This window comes from Ochlerotatus camptorhynchus, unplaced genomic scaffold (genome assembly GCF_037179485.1).
Source record: "Ochlerotatus camptorhynchus isolate MF236.1 unplaced genomic scaffold, CSIRO-AGI_Acam_v1.1 ptg000498l, whole genome shotgun sequence".
Lineage (NCBI taxonomy): Eukaryota > Metazoa > Arthropoda > Insecta > Diptera > Culicidae > Ochlerotatus > Ochlerotatus camptorhynchus.
In genome coordinates this window covers 84593-110693 of record NW_027040983.1, presented here as the reverse complement: position 1 = coordinate 110693, position 26101 = coordinate 84593, and the positions used below count along the sequence as shown (strand labels likewise).

The following is a 26101-nucleotide window of genomic DNA, read 5'->3' as shown; positions in this document are numbered from 1 at the left end:
GCTCCAGCATCCCAATTACCAATTCAGCGTTGAAATTAAACTTTAAAGCTTTGAATGGTGAAACTTTGCGCTTTGATTCCAAATTCCCAATTCTTAATTCCCATTTCCCAATTCCCAATTTCCAGATTCCAATCTTTAATTTCTAATTTGAAATTCACAATTCCAAATCAATTACCAGTTAACTGTTCCCAAATCCAGTTCCAACATCCTAGTTACCAATTCAGCGTTGGAATTCGAAGCTTTGAATTTAGAAGTTTTTAATTTAGATGTATTTAATTCCAAATTCCCATCCACCAATTACTTAATCCTAATTCTCAATTGCTAATTCTCTATTTCCAATTCCCTATTCACAATTCCCATTTCCCAAATATCAATTCCCATTTCACAGTTCCCAATTCGCATCTTTTAATTAAAAAAATCCCAATTCCTAATTAAGTGTTGAAATTTGACGCTTTGAATTTTTAACTTTATAGCTTTGAATAGTGAAATTTACGCTTTGATTCGAAGATTCCAATCCCCAATTTATAATTTTAAATTCCCAATTCCTAATTCCTAGTTCAGAATTTCCAATTCCCTGTTCCCTGATCTAGCTCCAGCATCCCAATTACCAATTCAGCGTTGAAATTATTCCAAATTCCCAATTCTTAATTCCCATTTCCCAATTCCCAATTTCCAGATTTAAATCTCTAATTTCTAATTTGAAATTCACAATTCCAAATCAATTACCAGTTAACTGTTCCCAAATCCAGTTCCAACATCCTAGTTACCAATTCAGCGTTGGAATTCGAAGCTTTGAATTTAGAAGTTTTTAATTTAGAGGTTTTTATTTTTATTTGCAAGCTTTGAATGTGGAAATTTTAAGCTTTGATTCTCAATTCTCAATTCCCAACTCCCATTTTATAATTCCCAATTCCCAACACCCAATTTGTTATTCCCAATCCCATTTCCCAAATTCTTAATCAAAACTCTTAATTCCCATTTCTCATTTCCCATATCTCAATTCTCATTTCTCAGTTCTCATTTCTCAATTCCCATTTCAAAGTTCCTTTTTCGCAGTTTCCAATTTCTTGTAATTAAAAGAATACCAAGTCCCAGTATCATTTCTCGATTTTGGAGGCGAACCAGCCCAAGGCTGAAAGCCTCCTTAATAAAGCTAAATAATAATAATAATCATTTCTCGATTTCCAATTTCCAAATCCAATTTCCCAATTTTAAACTCCCAATTCCCAATTCAGTGTTGAAATTTGAAGCTTTTAATTTAGAATTTTTTAATTTAGAGGGTTTTATTTTTATTTGGAAGCTTTGAATGTTGAAATTTTAAGCTTTGATTCTCAATTCTCAATTCCCAACTCCCATGTCATAATTCCCAATTCCTAACGCCCAATTTGTTATTCCCGATCTCATTTCCCAAATTCTTAATCCAAACTCTTCATTCCCATTTCTCATTTATCATTTCTCAATTCTCATTTCTCAATTCCCATTTCTCAATTCCCATTTCGAAGTTTCTTTTTCGCAGTTTCCAATTTCTTGTAATTAAAATAATACCAAGTCCCAGTATCATTTCTCGATTTCAAAATCCCAATTCCCAATCCAATTTCCTAATTTTAAACTCACAATTCCCAAAATCAGCGTTGAAATTTGAAGCTTTGAATTTATGAGCTATTAACTTTAAAGCTCTTAAATTCTCATTTCTTGATTCCCCGATTCCAATCCCCAATATATAATTTTGAATTCCCAGTTCATGATTCCTAATTCCCAATTCCCAGTTCCCAAATGCAACAACCAAATTATCAATTCAGAGTTGAAGTTGGATGCTTTGAATGTAGAAGCTTTGAATGTTGAACTTTTTCCAATTCCCAAACCCCACTGCATGATTTCCATTTCCCAACTCCCAATTTGTCATTCTTAATCTCATTTCCTAATTAACCATTCCAAATTTCCCAACTTCTAAATTAAAATTCTCAATTCCCAATTGCCAAATCCCAATTCCAAATTCTCAACTCAAGCAGTGTTGCCATCTACCTGTAGAATTGCTTGTCATTAATGGAAACCCTGGTTGATTGACTCATTCTCCAATTTTGCTCAACATTCGAGTTCGCTATTTTGAAACGAAACTGATAGGGGAAATGCAGGTAATGTCGGCCTAAGTGTCCCTAATTTGGGCCCATACATAAATTCAGCAATCGACTAAATTTTCAATAGTAACCAATTGCAATATCCATTAGTAACGCCCTAATAACGCGTTCATCTAGATAAAATTGATAAATAGCAGATTTTTAGTGATGGGCCCAATCTTAGATCCATAGGCCAACATTAGAGACATTTCCCCTATATTGAGCTTTATTTGAGTCAATTCGAGCAGTGCTGCCATCTACTGGTAGAATTTATAATCATTCACGGTCACTCTGAATGACTGTTGACTGTTGACTGATACCTACTTCAACTTTGCTGAACATTCGAAGTCATAGCCACGAAGAGATAATGAGCCCTTTTAGATTTAACTCAAGCAGAGTTGCCATCTGATGGTAGGATTCTGAATCATGCAGGGCCACACTGGATAGTCTTCGAGCCGCCTACTATGCGACACTCTTTTGAATAACATAACGGCCTACTATTGCTAGCTGAAATAACAGTGTCGAAAATTAGTACTCTTCAGCACTCAGTGCCGGAAAGTTCCGAAGCGTGTTGCAAAATTCGATTTTTCCAGCACTCGTCGTAAAATATTTTCTCTTTGAACAGTACCACGCTAAAAAACGAATCGGAGTAACTCGACCTTCTCCGAACTGCATGCACGATCCACGGCTTCATCAACATTTTCAAATCGATTGATTCAAATTTTCAACAGCTGGAAAAGTTTTCAAACGATAATTGATAGCAATTAATCACGCTACGAAATTACCCCTATGCCAACGTTCGACACTATTCCACCATCAGTCTTGTTCCAAGAGGCCAACACAACCAACAATGAACCCCCTCAGCGGACTACTCGACCGAACCCAGGACCCGTTCGCCTTCCAAGCCACACTGGACCGTTGGATAGGATTCATCCATTGGGACTTCACCACCGCCGTCACCCGTGTCAAACTGCTGCTGGTCGTGTTTACCTGTGCGTACTGTTTTCTTTCCGCGGCATGCTTGCTCTGGATCAGTCCTTCAGACTTGCCCATACACCTTTACATCGGAATGTTGTTTCTCCCCGCTGCTGGTGGACCCTGCTTCATGCAGTGGTGCACTTTAGGACTTCAACGGGAAAGCCTCGCCGAAGTGATCCTGTTCCTGTCGGACCTGCAACGGCAAGGCGTTGACGATCCACGAAGAATACGAATTCGCCCCTGGATTGTCCTGTACTCAGTGCTGCACTATGTGATCAATCTGTTCCTGCAGGCCGGATTCTGGGCGTTTACATTAACGTACTCCAGTGCCCTGGCTTATGTCGCTCCGAGTAAGTTCCTGAAGCTACTGGCATTCGCGCTGTTCCCCTTCGACGCCCTGCTGATCGGCACGATGGCCAACGTGTGTCAGGTCACAACGTTCACTACAATGCTGGTGTTTGCCTTGGAGTTTCAGATACTCGGCGAAGACCTTCAACAGGCCTTTGACGATTGGAAACCGGACCAGATAAGGGCCTGCATCCACCGACACCAGAAGCTGCTGCAGATGGTGATGACATTTCGAGATAATCTCAAGTCCTATCTTCTTCTCTCGCTACAGATCTACTTTCTCCTGACTACGTGTTCTTGTGTTTTGCTGGCTGTTCAACTAACGAAACGGGACAACCAGACGATGTACACCCTGTTCAACATGATGACGACCTTGGTTGGATTCATTCTGTTTGGATACTTCTGTGACTTCTTGGATGGGAAGACAACCAGCGTCGGAAGCTACCTATACAATTCGGCCTGGCCGGAAAAGTTTCAGCTCCGTGAAGGGCGTGCGCGGGATTATCGAGCGATGCGAATCGAGGTGCTGATGATTCTGATCCGGTCCCAGAAGCGTGTCAACTTCACCTGCGGCAGCTTGGTCACCATGTCGATTCAGACCTGCATGAAGGTGATCCAGATGGGCTACTCGACCTTTACGCTGCTGATGAATGTTGTCGAGGAGTAAGGGGATGTGCTAGAAGCTTGTAGTAAATGTGCTGGATTGACTTCATATCGGTGTGTGTTTTAATTCATTTCCGGAGCAGTACAGTGTTATGTGGGTTCCATTTCGGAAGATCCGAAATTATCGGGGGAGCTTCTGGAGCAACTCATCCAGAGGTACTTGGTGATTAATTTAGACCAGGAGCTGTATAGCTACGAGCAAGAGCTGTCTACCTTCAAACAGGAGTTGCCAAGCTTCGGTCTGGAATAGTTTAGCTTCGATCAGGAGCTGTCTAGTTGCGAGTAGAAGATGACTATCTCCGAGTAGGAGCTGACTAGCTCCAAGCAGTAGTTGCGAAGCTCTAAGCAGGAGCTGTCTAGCTTCAATTGAGAGCTGTCTAACTCCAAGCAGGAGTTATTGACTCTGATCCGCTGTATATACTACCCGGCATAAGTATTGAATCGCTTGGAAAAGTATTGCATCACCCCCAAACAATTGAGCATCACCTAAAAAATCGTTATGGCTTGGGAAGATTGAATTAGCGTCTACGGAACGTGAAACAGTATTGATTAATTTTTGCAATCTTTGAAATCACGTCGAAAGAACTAAACCACTTCTGAAATGATTGAAATCACTTAAGGAAAGTTCGCAATATTTTCTAAAAGTACTTAATCACTTTAGAAAAAATAGGAAACACTTCGGAAATAACTGAATCATTTGATCGAAAATGTTCTGAATCACTTCTGAACATACTGAATTATTTCAGAAAACTTCGGAAACCCTGTGGAAATATCAGAATCATTTCAGAAATTGCAGAATTAGTTAAAAAAATGTTAAGTTTTAGTTATTTCTGAAGAGATTCAAAACTTTTTTGAAGTAATTCTGAAAATGCCGAAGTGTTTCCGAAGTTTTCTGAAATGATTCAGTATGTTCAGAAGTGATTCCGAGCATTCCTTAAGTGATTTAGTTTGTTCCAAAGTGTTTCAGTACTTGGGGGATAGATTCCAATCTTTTATGAACTGATTCAGGGCTTTCCAAAGCGATTCCTAAATTTTCTGAAGTGGTTCTGCGATACCGGACATGTCTGATGTGATTCAGTTATTTCTGAAATGACTGTATTTGTTGAAGTGATAACACACTTTCTGGAATTATTAAGTGCTATCGAAATCTATTCCGAAATTCTCTGAAGTGATTAAGTCCTTTCTGAAATGATTATTAACCTTTTAAAAGTGATTCAGACCTTTCCGCAGCTAATCATTTTTTTGCGGAGATTAATCCAAACTTTTTTGAAATGATTCAGTATTTTCGGAAATAATTCCAAATTTGTTTGGAGTGATTCGTTACTTTCCAAAGTGATTCCGAACTTTTCTGAAATGCTTCAGTACTTTCCAACTTGTTTCAATACTAAAATTGTTATGAATTAATTCAGTACTTTCCTAAGTGATACCGATATTTTCGGAAGTTATTCCAAATTTATATGCAATGCTGAAGTACTAGCGGATGGGACTTTAGTATTTTCCAAAGTGATTCTAAAATTTTCTGAAGTGGTTCAGTAATTTATGAAGTGGTTCCAAACTTTTATGCAGTGATTCAGTATGTTCCGTACTGACTTCAACATTGTCTGAAGTTATTCAGGACTTTTGGAGGTGATTCCAAGCTTTTCTGGATTTATTAAGTACTTTCTGAACTGGTTCCATACTTTTCTTAAGTGATTCAGTACTTCCCAAAATGATCCCAATTATTTTTGAAGTGATTCAGTGAATTCTGAAGTAAAGGGCCACCCACTATGAAAACGTTGTGTTTGCGTTTGCGTGGATTTGACAGTTAACTCATGCGTGCACCTTATACCAAATAACCTTTTTGAAGTGAATAAAAACAGCTCCGAGTGATTGACAACATTTCGAAAGTGATTCAGTACTTTCCGAAAAAATCCTAAATTTTTTTGAAGTAATAACGAACTTTTCTTAGGTAATGTAGTGCTTCCTGTAGCGCTTCAGTCCTTTTCAAAGTACTTTCCTGAATTCAGAATTCAAATTCAGAATTTTCCGAAGTGGTTCAATTGTTTTTCTAAAGTGATTCAGTACTTTGCAAAACGAGTCCAAAGTTTTATGAAGCGATTCAGTACTTTCAGAAGTGATTCAGTACCTTCCAAAGTGATTTCGAATTTTCCTGAAATAACTTAGTACTTTTCGAAATGATTCCAATTTTTTTCAAACGGTTCAGTACTTTCCGACGTCATTCGGAACTTGTCTAAAGTGGTTAAATACTTTAAAAAAATCATGTTCGTTGGATGACGCTAAGCTTTTCAAGGCGATCTAATATTCAAAAGAGTGTTGCCTCACTTTTCCAAGCGATTCCATACTTTTGGCGAGATTTGAATATTCTACAAAGAGCACTGTAGCTGGAGGTGTCTAGCTAATATCAGGAACTGTCTTGCTTCAAACAGGGTCTGCCTTGCTCTAACTAGGAGCTCACTAGCTCTCCTGGTGCTTTCTAGCTCCAAGCAGGAGTTGTATGCCTATGAGCAGAAGCTTTTTACCCCTATACAGGAACTGTCTACCTCCAAGCAGGAGCTGTCTAGCTCCAAGGTGGCGCTGTCTAGCTCCAAGGTGGAGCGGTCTATCTCCAAGCTGGAGCTATTAAGCTCCAAGCTGAAGCTGTCTTGCTCCGAGATGGACCTGTCTATCTCCGAGTTCGAGCTGTCTAGCTCCAGGCTGGTGCTGTCTAGCTCCAAGCTGGAGCGGTTCAGCTTCGAGCTGGAGCTGTAAATCTCCAAGCTGGAGCTGTCTAGCTGTCTAGCTGGAGCTGTCTAGCTCCAAGCTGGAGCTGTCCAGCTGTCTAGCTCCAAGCTGGAGCTGTCTAGCTCCAAGCTGGAGCTGTCTAGCTCCAAGCTGGAGCTGTCTAGCTCCAAGCTGGAGCTGTCTAGCTCCAAGCTGGAGCAGTCTAGCTCCAAGCTGGAGCTGTCTAGCTCCAAGCTGGAGCTGTCTAGCTCCAAAGCTGGAGCTGGCTGCCTCCACGCTGGAGCTGTCTATCTTCAAGCTTCAGCTGTCTAGCTCTGAGCTGGAGCTGGCTTGAATCGAGCTAGAGCTGGCTTGCTCCGAGCTGGAGCTGTCTAACTTCGAGCTGTCTAGCTCCATGCTGGAGCTGGCTGGCTCCATGCTGGAGTTGTCTAGCTCCGATTTGGAGCTACCTAGATCCAAGCTGAAGCTGTCTACTTCCGCGCTGGAGCTGTCTATCTCCAAGCAGGAGCTATCTAGCTCCAAGTTGAAGCTGTCTATCTCCGAGTTCGAGCTGTCTAGCTCCAGGCTGGAGCTGTCTAGCTCCAAGCTGGAGCGGTTCAGCTTCGAGCTGGAGCTGTAAATCTCCAAGCTGGAGCTGTAAATCTCCAAGCTGGAGCTGTCTAGCTCCAAGCTGGAGCTGTCCAGCTGTCTAGCTGGAGCTGTCTAGCTCTAAGCTAGAGCTGTCCAGCTGTCTAGCTGGAGCTGTCTAGCTCCAAGCTGGAGCTGTCCAGCTGTCTAGCTCCAAGCTGGAGCTGTCTAGCTCCAAGCTGGAGCTGTAAATCTCCAAGCTGGAGCTGTCTAGCTCCAAGCTGGAGCTGTCCAGCTATCTAGCTGGAGCTGTCTAGCTCCAAGCTGGAGCTGTCCAGCTGTCTAGCTCCAAGCTGGAGCTGTCTAGCTCCAAGCTGGAGCTGTCTAGCTCCAAAGCTGGAGCTGGCTGCCTCCACGCTGGAGCTGTCTATCTCCAAGCTTCAGCTGTCTAGCTCTGAGCTGGAGCTGGCTTGAATCGAGCTAGAGCTGGCTTGCTCCGAGCTGGAGCTGTCTAACTTCGAGCTGTCTAGCTCCATGCTGGAGCTGGCTGGCTCCATGCTGGAGTTGTCTAGCTCCGATTTGGAGCTACCTAGATCCAAGCTGAAGCTGTCTACTTCCGCGCTGGAGCTGGCTAGCTCCATGCTGCAGCTGTCAAGTTCCAAGTTGGAGCTGTCTAACTCCGAGCTGGAGCTATCTAACTCCGAGCTGGAGCTGTCTACCTTCAAACTGAAGCTGTTTAGCTCCTTGCAGATACTGTCCAGCTCCAAACTGGAGCTGTTGAGCTCCATGTAAAAGCTGTTGTGCTCAAACCAAGCGCTGTCTGTCCCCAAGGAGGAGCTGCCTACCTCACTAATTCGACCGTGGTTCCAGAAGATATTCAACGCCACCTCGAAAATCTCTTCCAGAATCTTGCACTCTACCGCGCACACTAACATCGTAATCTGACACCCATTGGCCATTGCTCCGGCTATGACCACTATCACCGGAAACAGTGCAAAAGCCGTCAACTGCAGGGCACGATTCGGGGCAACGTACACTAGAGAACTGCTCGGCGTAATCGAAAAAACCCAGAAGCTGGCCTGCAATCATCTAACTTCTACGTGTCTCTTGTCGACGCGTCGTTCAATTTGAAATCGTGTAACTTCTTTTTTTTTCTTTTGACGTGTAAGATCGTTGTCCGACTCAACTTTGAAATTCAACTTCGACTTCTGGTTCTAGTAGGACTTTCAAATACGAAATGTCCAGAAATGTTGACGGAAATTCAGGGACGCTCCAATAACTTCAGGACAGCGAGAACTGCAATGAAGTCCCGAGAACTCCTGGGTTGTTCTGAAATAATCAGAGAAGTTCCGAGAACTTTAGGGAAGTTGAAAGAATTTCAAAAAAATGCCGAAATCTGCCTTGAAATTTACAATATTTCAATGTCTAAGAATTTCAGGAAGTTTAAGGCGAGGCTTTAGGGATGTTTCGAGAACGTCAGCAATACTTCGAAACTGCAGGTTAGCATTTTAGCGAAGACAACATAAATGCTCCGAACGATTTGGATAGCAAAGGCTCCATCCTCAGAAGAAAGGTTTGTGTATTTGCTCTTTTTTTCCATGCGTTGCTTCCACCTTCGCTCCCGCGCAGCGCTACTGTGTCTGTCGCTCAGATTCAGGCAAAGTTGCCAGTCTTCTTGATATGTTACTTTTGATTTAGCTCAGTCGGCAAAGGCACAGCTACAAAGTAAAACCATGTTGGAGGTGGCGGGGTTCGATTTCCGGTTCGTTTTAGGAATTTTTCTGGTTGGAAAATTTCTCGCCTTCCCTTGGCATGATGATTGTATTTGCCACATAATTATTCGTAATTTTATCTAATAAACAATTCCACTGAACAAATTGGCATCAGATGGCCCGATGCTCATTAATCAAGCCGTCGTGCAACATTGTTTGCGCTTACTTGGACTTGGAGTTGTCGTCGAACTCAGACCAGAAGCTGTCTACCTTCGTCCAGGATCGGTTTAGCTAGCTGAACTGCTACAAAATACCATCCAACTCATAATTAATGCCAACCCTTCCATAGTCAACCCAGCCTAATTGACATCGAAAAACTTTCAATTAAGATTAATACACCGTCCATATTTCAACCCTCACACAACCGGTCCCAATGGATGGCGTGCATCACTTTAATTGCTCAATTAAACCTCCCTCCCCACTTTTCATCAGCCGATCAAACAATAACAAACTACAGACACCAAACCGAACAGCAGACCGGGAAAAGCCACTTCAACATCTGCCAACCAACCAACCACGGACCATTCCATTAACGGCTTTGGCAGCCAGTCAGCTGGAGGAAGGGCTTTTCCCACGAATTGGAAAAACACGTGCCATCATCAATTCCATGCTCACAATAAATGCTGGCAGTCACGATTTCCCACGTTCATCAACGAAAGCCCTCCAGGCGAACGAGGAGGAATGCTCCTTCGCTTCCGAGTTGAAATAGTTCGAATCTGGGGCACGGCCAGACATTTGTTGATTCTAATTAGAAGTGCTGCCGGAGAAACGATGCTCTTAATTAATCAAACAATGCCGGCAAAACCGACTTTGGCTAAGGCGCAATAATTCGTGGAAGTTTGGCTGCCTGCGTAGTCCTTGGGCGTTCTTGTAATTAGTTTTTTTTTCAAAATGGCGTCTCTGACATTTCTGACCGAAATGTCGTCTAAGACAAAGCTGTAGAGACAAATGAAGTCTTGCTGGGAAAAAGTACCTAATTTTGAGTTCTTTTTCACCCAGGTTGGCAGTTCCGTGCGCCAACTCAATTTAGAGTTCCTAGCACCAACTCAATTTTGAGTTGTTGTCATGCACTCGCATGTAAACAGATTTACTTACTTTTAAGTTGTTTTCCCTCAACGGCAAGTTCAAACTACTCAACATTGAGTTTTACACAACTTACTCAATTTTAACTTGGCGAAAGGAACTGTCGAGTTGGGTTAATGGGACTCAATTTTGGGTTGTTTTGCTCTTTTCGTTTTTGACAACAACAAGAGGGCAAGTGAGAGGCATCAACTCAAAAGTAAGTTTAAGGAATTGAACCATTGGGTTGTTTCGGTTCTTCGTGTAGACAATAATATTTTTTAGAAATTTTGCGTAAATTTAAATAAAGTGTTTGCAATTTACACAAATTTTTGGAATATTGAAAACCATGAACATTTGAAAATTTACAAAAGTCGTAGAAGAAGAACTTTTGGAAACCTTTTAGAACTATGAAATTTGAAAACAGAAAACCATATTTGAGAAATTTTTAATCGATTTCTTTGTAAACATTTCAATATTCCAAAAGTTTGCATTTTCAAAAGCATTAAAAAATAAAAATGATCATGGACATTTTGAGATATTTGAGTATTTAACAATTTCTTTGAGTTTTTACCTTAAATTACTAAACAAATTTTGCCGTGTATGTATTTCTCTACAACTTTTTTTCAGTCGTCATTTCGATCAGAAAAGACGTTTTCGTGCTAATTTTTTTTAAAGAATGTTAATGATCTGAAAATTTTGCAAGATTTAACATGGCCAAATTTTAGCAAAAATGTGAATGATTTCCCAACAAACAACTATGCAAAGTTTCGAGCAAATCGGAGAAGGTCGAGTTTTTCCGATTAGTCATTTGAACTGGAACTGCTCAAAAGACGAATTAGCGGACGGAATGGTTATTTGGGTGGTTCCAACGTCGTGCCGATGAACTTCCCAGAAGTTCCGATGAACTTCCCAAAAGTTCCGATGAACTTCCCAGAAGTCCGATGAACTTTCCAGAAGTCCGATGAACTTTCCAGAAGTTCCGATGAACTTCCCAGAAGTTCCGATGAACTTCCCAGAAGTTCCGATGAACTTCCCAGAAGTTCCGATGAACTTCCCAGAAGTTCCGATGAACTTCCCAGAAGTTCCGATGAACTTCCCAGTAGTTCCGATGAACTTCCCAGAAGTTCCGATGAACTTCCCAGAAGTTCCGATGAACTTCCCAGAAGTTCCGATGAACTTCCCAGAAGTTCCGATGAACTTCCCAGAAGTTCCGATGAACTTCCCAAAAGTTCCGATGAACTTCCCAGAAGTTCCGATGAACTTCCCAGAAGTTCCGATGAACTTCCCAGAAGTTCCGATGAACTTCCCAGAAGTTCCGATGAACTTCCCAGAAGTTCCGATGAACTTCCCAGAAGTTCCGATGAACTTCCCAGAAGTTCCGATGAACTTCCCAGAAGTTCCGAAGAACTTCCCAGAAGTTCCGATGAACTTCTCAGAAGTTCCGATGAACTTCCCAGAAGTTCCGATGAACTTCCCAGAAGTTCCGATGAACTTCCCAGAAGTTCCGATGAACTTCCCAGAAGTTCCGATGAACTTCCCAGAAGTTCCGATGAACTTCCCAGAAGTTCCGATGAACTTCCCAGAAGTTCCGATGAACTTCCCAGAAGTTCCGATGAACTTCCCAGAAGTTCCGATGAACTTCCCAGAAGTTCCGATGAACTTCCCAGAAGTTCCGATGAACTTCCCAGAAGTTCCGATGAACTTCCCAGAAGTTCCGATGAACTTCCCAGAAGTTCCGATGAACTTCTCAGAAGTTCCGATGAACTTCCCAGAAGTTCCGATGAACTTCCCAGAAGTTCCGATGAACTTCCCAGAAGTTCCGATGAACTTCCCAGAAGTTCCGATGAACTTCCCAGAAGTTCCGATGAACTTCCCAGAAGTTCCAAGACGCTTCTTAGAAGTCCGACGCCATCTAGAGGTTCCATGACGCTTCCTAGAAGTTCCAAGATGCTTCCTAGAAGTTCTGAGACGATTCCTAGAAGTTTCTAGATGCTTCCCAGAAGTTCCAAGACACATTTAGAAGTTCCGAGACAGTTTTCAGAAGTTCCGAAGTAATTCCTAGAAGTTCCGATGAACTTCCTAGAAGTTCTGATGAACTTCCCAGAAGTTTTAAAACACTTCCCAGAAGTTTTAAAACACTTCCCAGAAATTCCAAGACATTTCCCAGAAGTTCTGAGACACTTCTCAGAAGTTCTGAGACACTTCTCAGATGTTCTGAGACACTTCTCAGCAGTTCCAAGACACTTCCCAGAAGTTCCGAGACGCTTCCTAGAAGTTCCGACTAGCTTCCCAGAAGTTCCAACTAGCTTCCTAGAAGTTTCGAGGTGCATTCTAAATGTTCCTAGGTAAGCTCCGATACGCTTCCTAGAAATTCCAAAACGCTTCCTAGAAATTCCGAGACGCTTCTTAAAAGTTCCGAGACACTTTCTATTTAGAAATTCCGAGACGGTTCCTAGAAGTTCCGATACGCTTCTAAGAAGTTCCGAAACGCATCCCAGAAATTCCAAGATGCTTCCTAGAAGTTCCGAGACGCTTTCTAGAAGTTCCAAATCACTTCTCAGAAGTTCCAAGACACTTTCCAGAAGTTACGTGACACTTCTAAGATGTTCCGAGACACTTCCAGAAGTTCCGAGACACTACCCAGAAGTTCCGAGACACTTCCTAGAAGTTCTGAGTAGCTTCCTAGAAGTTTCGAGACGCATTCTAAATGTTCCTAGACGCTTTCTAGAAGTTCCGAGGTGCTTACTAGAAGTTCTGAGATGCTTCCAAGAAGTTCCAAAACACTTCCCAGATGTTCTGAGACACTTCCCAGAAGTTCCGAGACACTTCCCAGAAGTTCCGAGTAGCTTCCTAGAAGTTTCGAGACGCTTCCTAGAAGTTCTGGTACGCTTCCTACAAGCTCCGAGACGCATTCTAAATGTTCCGTGACGCTTCCTAGAAGTTCCAAAACGCTTCCTAGAATTTCCGAGACGCTTCCTAGAAGTTCCGAAACGCTTCCTAGAAGTTCTGGTACGCTTCCTACAAGCTCCGAGACGCTTCCTAGAAGTTCCGAGACGCTTCCTACAAGTTCCGAGACGCTTCGTAGAAGTTCCGAGACGCTTCCTACAAGTTCTGAGACGCGTAGTAGAAGTTTTGAGACAGCTCCCACAAGTTCTGAAACACTTCCCAGAAGTTCCAAGACACTTCCCAGAAGTTCCGAGACACTTCCTAGTAGTTCCAAGTAGCTTCTTAGAAGTTCTGAGATGCTTCCTAGAAGTTCCGAGACGCTTCCCAGAAGTTGCAAGACACTTACTAGAAACTCCGAGACAATTCTCAGAAGTTCCGAGACACTTCTCAGAAGTCCTGAGACACTTTCCAGAAGTTCCGAGACACTTCTCAGAAGTTGCGAGACCCTTCCCATAAGTTATCTTCCAAGATCTTCAGCAAGTAAAAGTGGAAAATTCCTTAAACTGGGCCTAGAGCTGAGCGGTTTTTTCAAAAGGACTTGTTGAAGTGCTTGGAGTTGTTCACCTTAGCATATATAGTACTAAAACTACATTGAAAACAGAATGCTTCCAACATCCTCCAATCACAAAACTGCAGTCATGAATAGCTAAGAGACTTCCCAATATCTTATCCATAAACTAGCAAAACTTCACCATTCATTTATTGCAAGGCTTCTGCTTTATATTCTACAAATTCTACAGTCCACCAACATTCGACCTCGACTAACCACTTTCAAACCAAGCGCAACAGCAAGGTGAACGCCGAGTAGCATATCTTCAACATGACGTAGCTGGTCTCCAAGGACATATCCAAAATGCTTCCGCACGTAAATCCAATCCCGTTATGCGATCTCAACAAAATGATCAGCAGATTCTTCCTCATCTGCCGATAGCTGTGCGCCCTTTCCCGTCGGTAGTTGAAATTGCTCGACCAGGGAGAATTGTACAACCCATGACCGAACTCGATGGCCTGAAAATACGAACTCATTTATGTTTCGCCAGTCAACGCATCGCATGATCTCACCTTCACTTCCAGTCGATCGCAAACCCACCCGAACAGAATCAAACAAATCGCCGACACTAATCCGATCAAACTCGAAACCATACTCTGGCTGTTTCCAGATCCGTTTACCTGAATCACCATTATGAAGCAAGCGTACGTAATCAGGAAGAAGTACGTCACCAAATTCAATAGGAGGTACACCTTAAGCTTGTCTCGCAGCAACATCACCATCTCCAGCAGCCTCTGATGACGGTCGACACACTCCCGAATCCTGTCCAAATCCCAGCGATTCAACGCCTTCCGGAAATCTTCGCCAAGTATCTCAAACTCCACCGTGAACACCAGCAGCGTGTTGAACGTCATGACCTGGGTGATGTTCGTCATCTGCCCAAGCATGACCACCACCAATGGATACAGTGACGAGGACAACAGTTTCACCAACTCTGACTGCACCGCATGCTCAATCGGACTGGTATGTCTCAGGGTAAACGCCCAGTACAAGGACTGTAAAACATTCTGCATCCAGTAGAAGATCACAAAGACTACGATCGCTGGCCTAGATCGTACCCGAATGGGATGATCACCACCGTGGTTCTGCAACTCCGTTAGGAACCGAATCACCATCCGCAAACCACGGCGTTCCATGGCTAGCACCAACCAGGTAGTGAAACAGGAACCTCCGGCGCCGAATAGGAACCACATTCCGAAGTAGAAATCGATTGGAATTTCCCCGGGGTCGATGCCGGGAATGGATAGGACGGCGATCGTGTAGTACAGCAAGGTGAACACGATGGCACCGAGCTTGATGCGCGATGACACTGTCCGGAGGTCCCAGTGCACGAAGCCGACGTAGCGATCCAGGGTTCGGTGGAATACCAAGGGATCCCGGATTCGGGAGCAGAGGAATGATCGACAGCTGTTGAATGCGTGGAGCATGCTTTGGCGGATTGATTTAGACTGATAGACAAAGTGGACCGGTTTGGATTTGATTGATTCAGCTTGAGAATGGGAAAGGAACTAGGAACTTTTGAGTAAGTTTTAATTGATCGGAGCCAAAGATAGGACGCAGTGGAATGAAATTTTAATCTATGATGTGACACGGTCAGAATGTCGCGCAGTTGTACACTCGGTGTTTTCCGAGAATTAAATTCCACGCCATAGTTTTAGTTTTAAATTTCTATTTGGAATTTGCAGTTTCCCGGTTGAAAATTAACCAAGTTCAGCTGACCTCGTTCCCAGTTCCAAAGACGTGTGTTTCGCTTCCCGTAGATGTTTTCGAAATTGAATTTCAGTTTTTCAACCCCATCGTAAAAAAAGCGGTCCTTCATGGAAGTTAAATTCGTTTCCATTCCATATCATGTCGCATGCCAGCCTCGGAAAGGGTAAGTTTCCATCCACTTCTGGGAAGCAGGTTTCGGCAGAACCAGACGCCAAACACAGCCACCCGCCGGAGCCCCAAAGGAGGTGCTATCAAATTAAATTTTCACTTTATGCAAACACATGACTTTCGGGGTGCACTTTCCGGTTCCTTTTTGTACCGCCCACCCCGCGTTCGAATGTCGGGGTGGGGTGGGTGCACTTAGCTCGTTACTTCTGTTCGTTTGAGCGAAAATTCAGTCACAGAGTGCAGCAAAGAAGGACGACCAAAGTGCAATGGATGCAAATTTGCTGACGATGCAGGATCGCGTTCTTGTCGTTGTCCCCATCATCATCGTCGTTTGCAAGGATCGCAGACGTTGTACGTACAAGTGGGAGGATGAATCGCTGTTTTGCCGCTAATGGAGAGAAGGTGTCGGCTGATTTGATTTCTTTCTCCGGTAATCAATATTTCAAGACCTTGTGCAGAGCGGTTGAAAGCAGATGGGGCATGTGTGACAATTGGATGTACTTTGAATGGATTCAACTGTGTTAGTGAAACAAAATTCAATTGAAAATCAATAATGAAATATTTGAACACGATTTTCTCCGGAAATATGGCCTAAATCGCGTTTTTAGGGGTATATAGGTGTTCGAAATTGTAATAACCACAATTGGCCTAAATTATAAATTAAGTTTGCTAAACCTTCAAACCCGTTTATCTCCAGAAATATGACCTAAATCGCGAATTGAGGGGTGTTTAGGTGTTCGAAATTTTCATACCCAGAATATGGCCTAAGTCTTGATTTCGGATTCTTTAAACGCGTTTATCTCCAAAAAATGGCCATAATTTGAGGGGCATTTAGACATTTAGTTCATTGGAACTTCAGGGAAGTTCATTGGAACTTCTGGGAAGTTCATCGGAACTGCTAGGAAGTTCATTGGAACTTCTGGGAAGTATATTGGAACTTCTGGGAAGTTCATCGGAACTTCTGGGAAGTTCATCGGAACTTCTGGGAAGTTCATCGGAACTTCTGGGAAGTTCATCGGAACTTCTGGGAAGTTCATCGGAACTTCTGGGAAGTTCATCGGAACTTCTGAGAAGTTCATTGGAACTTCTGGGAAGATCATCGGAACTTCTAAGAAGTGTCTCGGAACTTCTAGGAAGAGTCTCAGAACTTCTAGGAAGCGTCTCGGAACTTTTAGAAATTGTATCGGAACTTGTAGCAAGTATTGAACTCAAGTCGAAGTACGCCCACACAAACCAACAACACCATCTGGTAGGGTAAATTCTCCCCTTCCCGATAGTGCTCTTGGTTTGCGTGAGCGTACTTCGGTTCGCGCGAAAAGGGCTAGACAAGTTGTTTATAAAAGTTGATAGGCCCTTTTCTAAAGTTACGCGAGCATCTCATCATGCATTCACTGTTAGTAAACACGCTGAAGCGTCATAATTTTTTGTGAGTTCATTCCGTGCATTGGTCAATAACTGGTTCCAAACGTAAACAAGCCATAAGAAACCTACATGATTTGATTAAGTTTGGAACCAATTTCATACAAAAATTATCAGTAGGGTGATTTGACAGCACGTCTCCCCGTAGATTAATTTAGCCATTTATGAGTAAAGCCACTATTTTTCAAAATTAGAGTGTGTGTTCATTCTTGTTCACAACTGGACGTATGACATTTGTCTAACTTCAGCGCTTCAGCAAAGTTATCAATTGAGGAAGACCTTCATGCCAGTCACCTAGTGGTCCTGGCTTGATCGGACAATCGGACAAACTAAAAGTTCGAATTTTCCACCTGGACTCACCTGACTTCCTCCTCGCTCTTGGCAATCATCCAGTACACCTTGGACCGTTTCCGCCGCGATCCGAGGGCGATGAGCTGCGACAGGCTAACTCCCTCGGGCAGTGGTGGCCGCCGTGGAATCTGCCCGGTCCAGTGTGCTATCGCGAGCATTTCCGGTGCTTCCTTGACGAGGATCTTGCCCGCCGGTGACGATCGGCCTGGTTCCTGTTAGTGGAAGGGGGAGATAGAGAAATAAATGAAAGTTACTTATCAAGGTATCAAGGCAGTGTCTGTTTTTATTATTTACCCAAGGGGCTGGTCACTGCACACAGTGTGCCAAAAACAAGCTTGGGCACTCCTGGACGCAGTCATTGTTGACACCCATTGTTACTATTTTTATAATCTTTAAGTTACTGGCAACACTTAAAATTTGTGTAAAAATTTGTTATTGATGTTGTCACAATACAATTCATTTTTTTCAAACCACAACCATGACTCTACACCAAGTTTCGCCATGGATTCTTCTGAATCGAATTGTCAGCGCACATTCTAATACCTGTTCGAAGAAGTAGGTACCTACATCATTTCGCGCTGGACTGCGTACAATAATTCCGACCCCCAAAAAAAAAACAGGCCTATCACTTGCATAGCAACACTCAGCAATCAATACCAACATTACCGGAAAAATAAAAAATGCTCATCCATGATAGTTTATCAGCCAAACCACCGACAAAGTTCTCATCCTTCCCGGGTTCATGATATCCTTCAGCTCTGTTATCAAAACCGTTACACTGACTTCCGTGACGGCAGTTCCGTCCACATTTTCTTCTATCTGGGTTCTATCCGGATATATGCATTGTGATGCATAGGAAGCGGAAAATATATTCTCCTTTGGATGTGCAATAAAATATACATTATTTAGAGTTTTGAAAATTGTCATTATGATGTAAACAAACGGATGGGATGACATGTCCTCTCGAAATCATCTAGCGCACGCTACATTGATCAAAAGAGCCTATTGATGAATTTACGTTACGGTCGACCAGCATATGGAAATGATGAGAAAATGATAATGACGTTTTGCTACCTGTCAAATCGTATGGATTTTTTTTAGTACATCATTACTTTTGTGGTTTTGGATTTCAAACCTAGGTGTCGCATGCACTGGTGCAGTTTCTCCACAGAGAACAGACATGGAGGCTCGAACAAAATTTCTCTACAAACTTGTGTATTCGACTTCAGCGCCACTAACGGCGACTTCCCCACTTAAAAACCCTCTTTGACAACATGATGGCGCTGGCGTTGCACAAATTACACTAGACACTAAGTGCTAGTAGCGCCAAGTGGTAATTTTCAACAGAAAATTTATCGATACTAGCGCCAAATTGGTCGAAAGTGGAACATTTATAGAGAAAATCAGGAGATGCTAACATCACGTAACGGCGACGTTCCCACTTATTTTACACAAGTTTCTGACCGAACTTCAACGTCTGTTCTCTGTGCTTGCAATGAGCACTCATACATCTAGTTTTCACTGGAAATCCTTTGTATTGAGTGTTCATTGCAAGACAGCCTATATTACGTGATATAGGCTATAATGTGAACGGGGTATTAAATTCATCAATATTACCACAGAGAACAGACGTCGAAGTTCGATCAGAAACTTGTGTAAAGTTAAGTGGAAACGTCGCCGTTACGTAGCGCTAGCATCTACTGATTTCCTCTATAAATTTATTACTTTCGACCAATTGGGCGCTAGTATCGATACATTATCTGTTGAAAAATGCCACTTGGCGCTACAAGCACTTAGTGTCTAGTGTAAGTTTTGCAACGCCAGCGCCATCATGTTGTCAAAGAAGGTTTTTAAGTGGGGAAGTCGCTGTTAGTGGCGCTTAAGTCAAATAGGAATCTTCACACAAGTTTTTAGAGAAATTTTGTTCGAGCCTCAATGTCTGTTCTCTGTGATAAAAGTGATTGAATTTCTGTTCGATTGCAATACTCTCAAATTTATTCTAGTTAGAATAAGAAATCCTCGGAAAAATTCTAATTGTAATGTTCGATTGGCTCAGATTTTGACAGTTCATTTGGCTCAAAACATTCTCTCTGCCCATATCTCCCTCTGAGTATTTCTAGGTAATACGTAACCATTCAAATGTCATTTACCGGAATATCTCCTATAGAGTACACCGTGGACATCGACTTCTGTAATACCGCTGGTGCCGATATGAATGAAGTCGATATTTTGAATTTAATGTTCCATGCGTTATTTTTAGAATGAGAGCCAAATAAACGATTGTATTGGTCTGCAACGTATTTACACTGTTCAATTCGCGTTATTCTACTTCACACTGTGGCAAGTTGCAAGATGGAAATGACGTCATTGGTCGACATTCGAACTTGTTTGTTTACATCCGAAAGTTTATTACCTTGTTTATACACTGTATACAGCACTTTGGAAGCCTCTGAACCATTCGACCCAGTCGTGTTTGATGCTGTTTCCAGCCATCGGAGCCGTCCTGGTCCTGTGGTTGAGATCGGTGAAGGGGTCTTCCAGCCTGTGTTGCCAGGCAAGTATTTTTCACAACGAAACGTTTCTCTGCCTGCCGTTGCAGCGGGACGGTGCATCTTCTGGTCACCCAACGTTGCCGATATATCATCTGAGCTACACCTGTAATACCAAAATGTTCTTGGCCTCAGGACCAGGGATGCCAAAAATACAGAATAATCTGTATTTATACAGATTTTTTAGCAGTTTTTAAACCAAGAATCTGTATATACAGATATACAGATTTTTTGATTGGGTAAATGTATAGGGTATAGCACTACCATAGAGGTAACTCTAAGACCACTGGGTCCCGAAGAAAATCATTATTATTTTTGGCTCACTCAGTACCAGAACAACGGTCCCAAGCAGTCCCAAGCTATTTCACTCACCCCTGCATGTTCTGCATGAATCCACACACCCCTGATGTTATCTGTCAAACTTTCATAGCGAATCAAAACAAACATAGTGTAGTAATAGAATTTCAACTAGAATAGGGTACGTTAATCGTTTGCTTGGGACCAATAGGCTACTAAAGTGGTGAGCCAATTTAAAATCGTTAGTTTCGTATTGATTGTTGGCACTACTTCGTCGTAATCGCTTCTATCTATCAGAAAAGATCAATAATATCAATGATTTCACCATGCACAAATCAATAATAGGTTTGTTCCGATGCGTTAGTTCATTAGCTACAACATAAATCCTGTTAGAGCGCTTTGAATGAATATTTGCGCTCATTGTTCTCAAAACAAAAGAAGCACTCCTAGCGCATCCCCTTTTTCTACGTTTATCCGTTGGACGAAGAAAATCTAATGGCATTTCAATGCGTTAGGACGGAATTGAAACTCGTAGAACGAATTTAGAATCAAGAAGCAGTATTAGATTTTAAACAATATCTCATCAATTTGTGACTCTTTATCAAATCCAACGGTACGTTTGGAAAGCTGAATAAATTTAGAAATCATCTTTTACAGAAATATTTCATTTTTCGTTCAAACTCGTTCATAAAAGAGAGGTAAAGCGCGGGTTGCGCTTAGTAGGACGGAAATTAGACCAAAAACCCTTTACAGATATTTTGAGGTCTGTCTTTAATTCAACTAAATTTTTGCGTCAGTGTTACTTGCATGTTACCGTATGATTTATAACCTTGCCTCGAGAGCGTAGAACTCAATGAACTGGAATACCGGGGTGAAGCAATCGGGCACACACAACTGCATGACATCACTGTATGCACATTTAATTACCTAGGTCACAAATCGCAAATCATTGTTTTTTCGATTGCTAATACTTGAATCACAGACAAACAGACATAACTCTTTCAAATTGTTCATCGAACAAGCATTTAACGGTAAATTTAAAAGTATCGTTGTTGGTAGTACCAACTGTGGCGCGCATAGTCAATTCCCTTGCGTTTGACGTTTACACACTACCGCCATCTGTTTAGCGTGCTACACACCACACTGTACTCAACAGATGGCGGTAATGTTCTAGCGACTATGTTTTACAGTGAGAAATACTGAATGAGTTATGTCTGTTTGTCTGTGCTTGAATGGTCTTTTGGCGGTAAGCACCAACTGATATTATCCTCGGTTTAAATCCCGATAACGAATGTTGGGTTGACTTGGTGTCGACGTGGCTATTAACCAATTCAATCTTAAGGGGAGCTTCTCATTCAAATGGCCAAAAAGTAAGCAAAGTTTGGCATTTTTTGTGGGCTAATGAAAAAACATAAAAGGACGTGGATTTGAAATTCAAAAAGCTTAGAACTTCGTCTTTATTTCAAAATTTATACAAGGCAAAAAAAAAACAAAATGGCGCTAGTGATCACGTTTTGAGTAAGGTAGTGGACGCCTGAAATTGTCAAACTGCGTACAGTCTGATACCTCAGGATCGATCGGCAACACAACACGATTAATGAGGCTTTAAAGTGAACTATTGGAGGAATGCCCTAAGAACGGCCTCATAGCCTAGTCAGTAAAGGCGCGGTATTACCAAGCTGGAGGCGGCGGGTTCGATTGCCGGTCTGGTCGAGGGAATCTTTCGGGTTGGAAATTTTCTCGACTTTCGTAATGTCTTTGCTACATTACATTGTCATCGTAAAGCTAGCGGGGAAAAATGGACACCCTACGGGGTGGTTTACCCTAGTAATCCTATGTATAGAGATTCACGGATGCGGCCATTTTGAGCCAATCGAGCATCGAGAACTGTCAAAATGTGAGCCAAAACGAGCATTCTGATTAGAAAATATTCAGAGGATTTCTTATTGAGTTGAAAAGTATTGTAATCGGGGTGAAATAAATTTATAAAAGAAAAAAATATAACCGTAAAATACGTATGTTACCATAAAGGAGTTTTAAGAATAATTAACAATTATATAATAAATTGTGAATGGATAGTTTTTATAAAGTTTTTTAGGTTTGGTTTTGTTAGGTACTGATCTAAACCTAAACTTATCTAATTGCTTAAAAGTAAAATTTGTTCCTAGAAGTAAATTGAATTTCTTACATCTAACTTAACCTAGAGACATTATTTGCAGTCTACCTTACAAACTACGAAACAGATCTATTTTCTTATATACTGGTACCTAACAACTACGAACAAATCACACAAAGCAAACATGCAAATACACCGATCGCGATTATACTATTCGGATCACCATCTTTTTCCTTTCAAACACATACATAGATGCAGAACAGAAAGCAAAAGCAGTTTAAAACTGCGATCATTTATGTACGTAGAGTTAGTTGCCATCAGAAGTTCGTGAAATATAAACGTTCCAACGAGAAACGCTATTCTTTAAGTGATCCGAAAGATTTCCTCCTGGTTGATCGTGGTCGATGTCCGCCGTGTGGTTTTTGCTAAGTGCCGTTTTAGCAAGACACTTTGTCACTTCGGTTGTGTGGTCGAGGAAGGTTTCTACTAAGTCCCAAATTAACGGGGGACTTAGCCGTTGATGGTGAGAACTTGACCATATGTGCGTCGGCCGATCTTTAGTGAAAAAGAGGGCGAGCAACGATCAAGTTCTGGGTGTAGGAAAACCCCATCGCCGCGTGTGTGGGAAGCGAACGCCTTCGTTCAATTCCATCATGACGTTTATTTTTTGTTCAACGTGCCACAGATACGCTTTTGGGCCCAGAGACCACCAGTGCCGTCAAGAAAGCCTGCGTATGTCCGGAAATTAGTGTGTGGCGCGTGCAGGTTTATATTGCTGATTGCATATGTTACTGGACAGTCCCAAAAAATGCAAAAAGTGTGATAAAAGTACACGATTCCGTCAAATCGTTTTGGTGTCTTCGGAGCACTTATTGCTTTTATCATTAGAAAATAGTGCACCGAAGACACTAAGACGATTAAAAGAAAATTCGCACCCTTTTTAATAAGTGAAAACGCGCTTATTTATCCTATTTGGTATGAAGTGCACAATAAGACTAAGACTAAGTGAGCATGGTAGACATTGACAAATTAACTTTTAAAAGTGTCCGGATTTATGGACTAAGTGTCTGGATTTCGGTGCATTACGGTATGTGGGAACATCAAAAATAATTAAATATTCCTCAACAAACCATGATTTTAGCGAAGACAACAAATCAAGAAAACTGGCAACTTTGCCAGAATCCAAGCGACAGATACAGTAGCGCTGCGCTTGAGTGAAGGTGGAAGCAACGCATAGAAAAATGAGCAAATACACATATCCTTCGTCTGAGGATGTAATCTTTGCTATCAAATTCGTTCGAAGCATTTACCTTTGAGCGACAGATGACGCGTTTGTACTTATCCCATAGCGTTCGTATGAGAAAATGGAAGAGTTGCCAGTCTTCTTGATTTGTTGTCTTCGATTTAAGTTTAATAACCGTCATCTGCTCGCCACACCTTACTTTGTGATACGTGAAAATTATAATTTTTTAGCTCAGTAAACCTGTGCGTTTTTTTCAAGAACTTATGGTGATTAGGAACATATTGAAATTTGTTCACTCATTCAGAAAAAGAATGAAATATCTGTTGCATTTAAATTAAAAAAAAAATAAAGTTTATATTTTGGAAAATATAAGAGGTGTCTAATCTGCCCCGGGTGTTCATAATGCCCCTAGTTCCCCTACTTTTATTAAGAGTACTTTACCTCAGATAGGGATTTTTTTTTTAAATTTTACTTGTGTTAATGGAAATAGTAATTGCAATTGTTAACGAAATACTAAGCTTAGATTAATACGTATGTTGACAGTGAAATTTCGTCAATATTCTTTTTGGAAGTAGGTGCACCACGAATTTCAAACGGAAAATTTATCAATCTCCCTTCTGGATGTTCGTCCACCTTCCTTGTGGAAGCTACTTGAAGAGTGGCTGCCGAGCAGTCGTGCGGGTCGGTTGATTGATTTTTGCGTTCCGTTGTTTCGCAGTGATTGAAGTGTTTTGATCGCGTTTTAGGACTAATTTAGGTGCTAAGTGATTGATTTCAATATCGTGTTCAACATGAGGAAATACGTTCAATGAGAACATCAGTAATTCTAAAGAGATTTCGATTACATTATTCGATTTTCCTATTGCATTGCGAGTGTACACACTTTGAAATTATCGCCGACTTCGCTAATTTTTACCGAAATCTGAACAGCTGAACTTTTCGGTAAAATTTATGCAATTCAATTCAGTTGTTTTTCAGCTACTTTGAAACTAAATCTCCACTAAAATGACAAGATTTGATCATTTAAGCAAGGTTGAACATGTTTTGGTATTATTTTCAAATTCAATAGCCTTTAAAATGAAGGTCGAAGTTTTACCGAACATTCAGTTGTTCTGATTTCGGTAAAATTTTCCGAACACGGAAAAAAATCTTAGTGTATACTTCATGTTTTGTTTTTCTCTTGCGTTCAAAGTCTCCAGTCTGTTTGTGTAGTGGTTCTGATGGGTGTACATATGTGTGTATATGTAAGGTATCAGTGATCATGATTGTGTTGTGAACTGTGGAAAGAGAACGGCAAATGCATTTTCTGCATTTCGGTGAGAATGTCAGCAATAGTCTGCTGAGAAGAAGACTGACAAGAAGACCGTGGGTTCAATCTCAAGCTCGTTCACGTCATTGATCGTTAGGACTTCAATTCCGCTTATCGCTTACCAAAACGAACCCTGCTGCAAACCCAACCCTCTTACTCAACATTCCAGTGATTCATCGCGGAAGTGCAGAGGTGTTTTCGGCTTCCATCAAAGCGAGTGTCACGTCAACACCCATTCCTTTCTTGATCTACGTTCGGGCACGGCCGGCGCTGGTATTGCCTAGTTTGAGTTCACCAGTTTTTACACATTGAGGATGATTGCTAGTCCCAAGCATTCTCTATTGGTTCTCTGTGTAATTACAGCTGATCTGGCAATAACAGAGTAGCAATCGTGGGCGGTCAATCATGCTCATGCTCATGCTTCCTTGTGGAACCTACTTGAAACTCGGTCTGGATTCGTCTCAAAAATATCTTCTGAAAGTGCCTAGCAAGTCTTTCGTGTATTATTTACTTCTAGTTGTTGAGTGAAATGATGAGCTTATCCCAACATTATTTAGCTCTATGTCAATAAAATTAGCTAGGTAGTCTTCCAAATTGTACTGCTTCATCGCCACTGCTGACGACTGCATAAACAGTCATCTCCCAAAAGATGAGCCGCCATCAAAGTAATAAACATTCACCAAAATATCCCAGCAAAGTAATTTTTTCCCATTAAGGCAGTCAAATTACGCCAAAACCAACCTCACACTCGTCGTAAAAAAGCCAGCCAAATCGTCCAAAGCCAAAACTTAACTGCTGCAAAATTATGACCCGCCACCACTCCATGCCCGTTCTTGCCCAAGACTCGTCAAGACTGATTTCCCAAGGAATTATTTAGGTACAAGCCCGTCGAGGACCTTGTTTCGTTTAACCAGACGACAGCGACGACATAGTGCGGGCGAGTGATTTTTTACGACTTCACCGTTATCACGTCGTCGTCTTCGTCTTTTCCCGCCATTCGCTGCGGGAAGATTTACAACAGCGGTTCAGGACATGGTTTGATTGTCTCGTGTGACCCTTGTGGGAAATTCCGATGAAGTTTGATAAATCATCTGTGCTTAAGGGCGGCTGCCCCACGTTTCCAATTTGAGGGCTCTAAAAACTCATGAAAAAGCAAACATAGTAAGCCATCTTGACACTAAACATAAGCCTCCCTCGCCTCATTTGCTGAATAAACTT

At 41.9% G+C, this 26101-nt stretch overlaps 1 protein-coding gene across 1 annotated transcript in view; it reads right to left on the bottom strand.

The window, feature by feature from the left end:
• The window catches only part of LOC135712643 (uncharacterized), a gene marked incomplete at its 5' end in the record, with an annotated part of 166424 nt that overhangs the window by 90601 nt on the left and 49722 nt on the right, over nucleotides 1-26101 (bottom strand). Inside the window, one exon of the mRNA XM_065235597.1 lies at nucleotides 17379-17581. Within this exon, the coding sequence (XP_065091669.1) occupies nucleotides 17379-17581 (203 nt within the window). The remainder of the gene's footprint in view (nucleotides 1-17378; nucleotides 17582-26101) is intronic.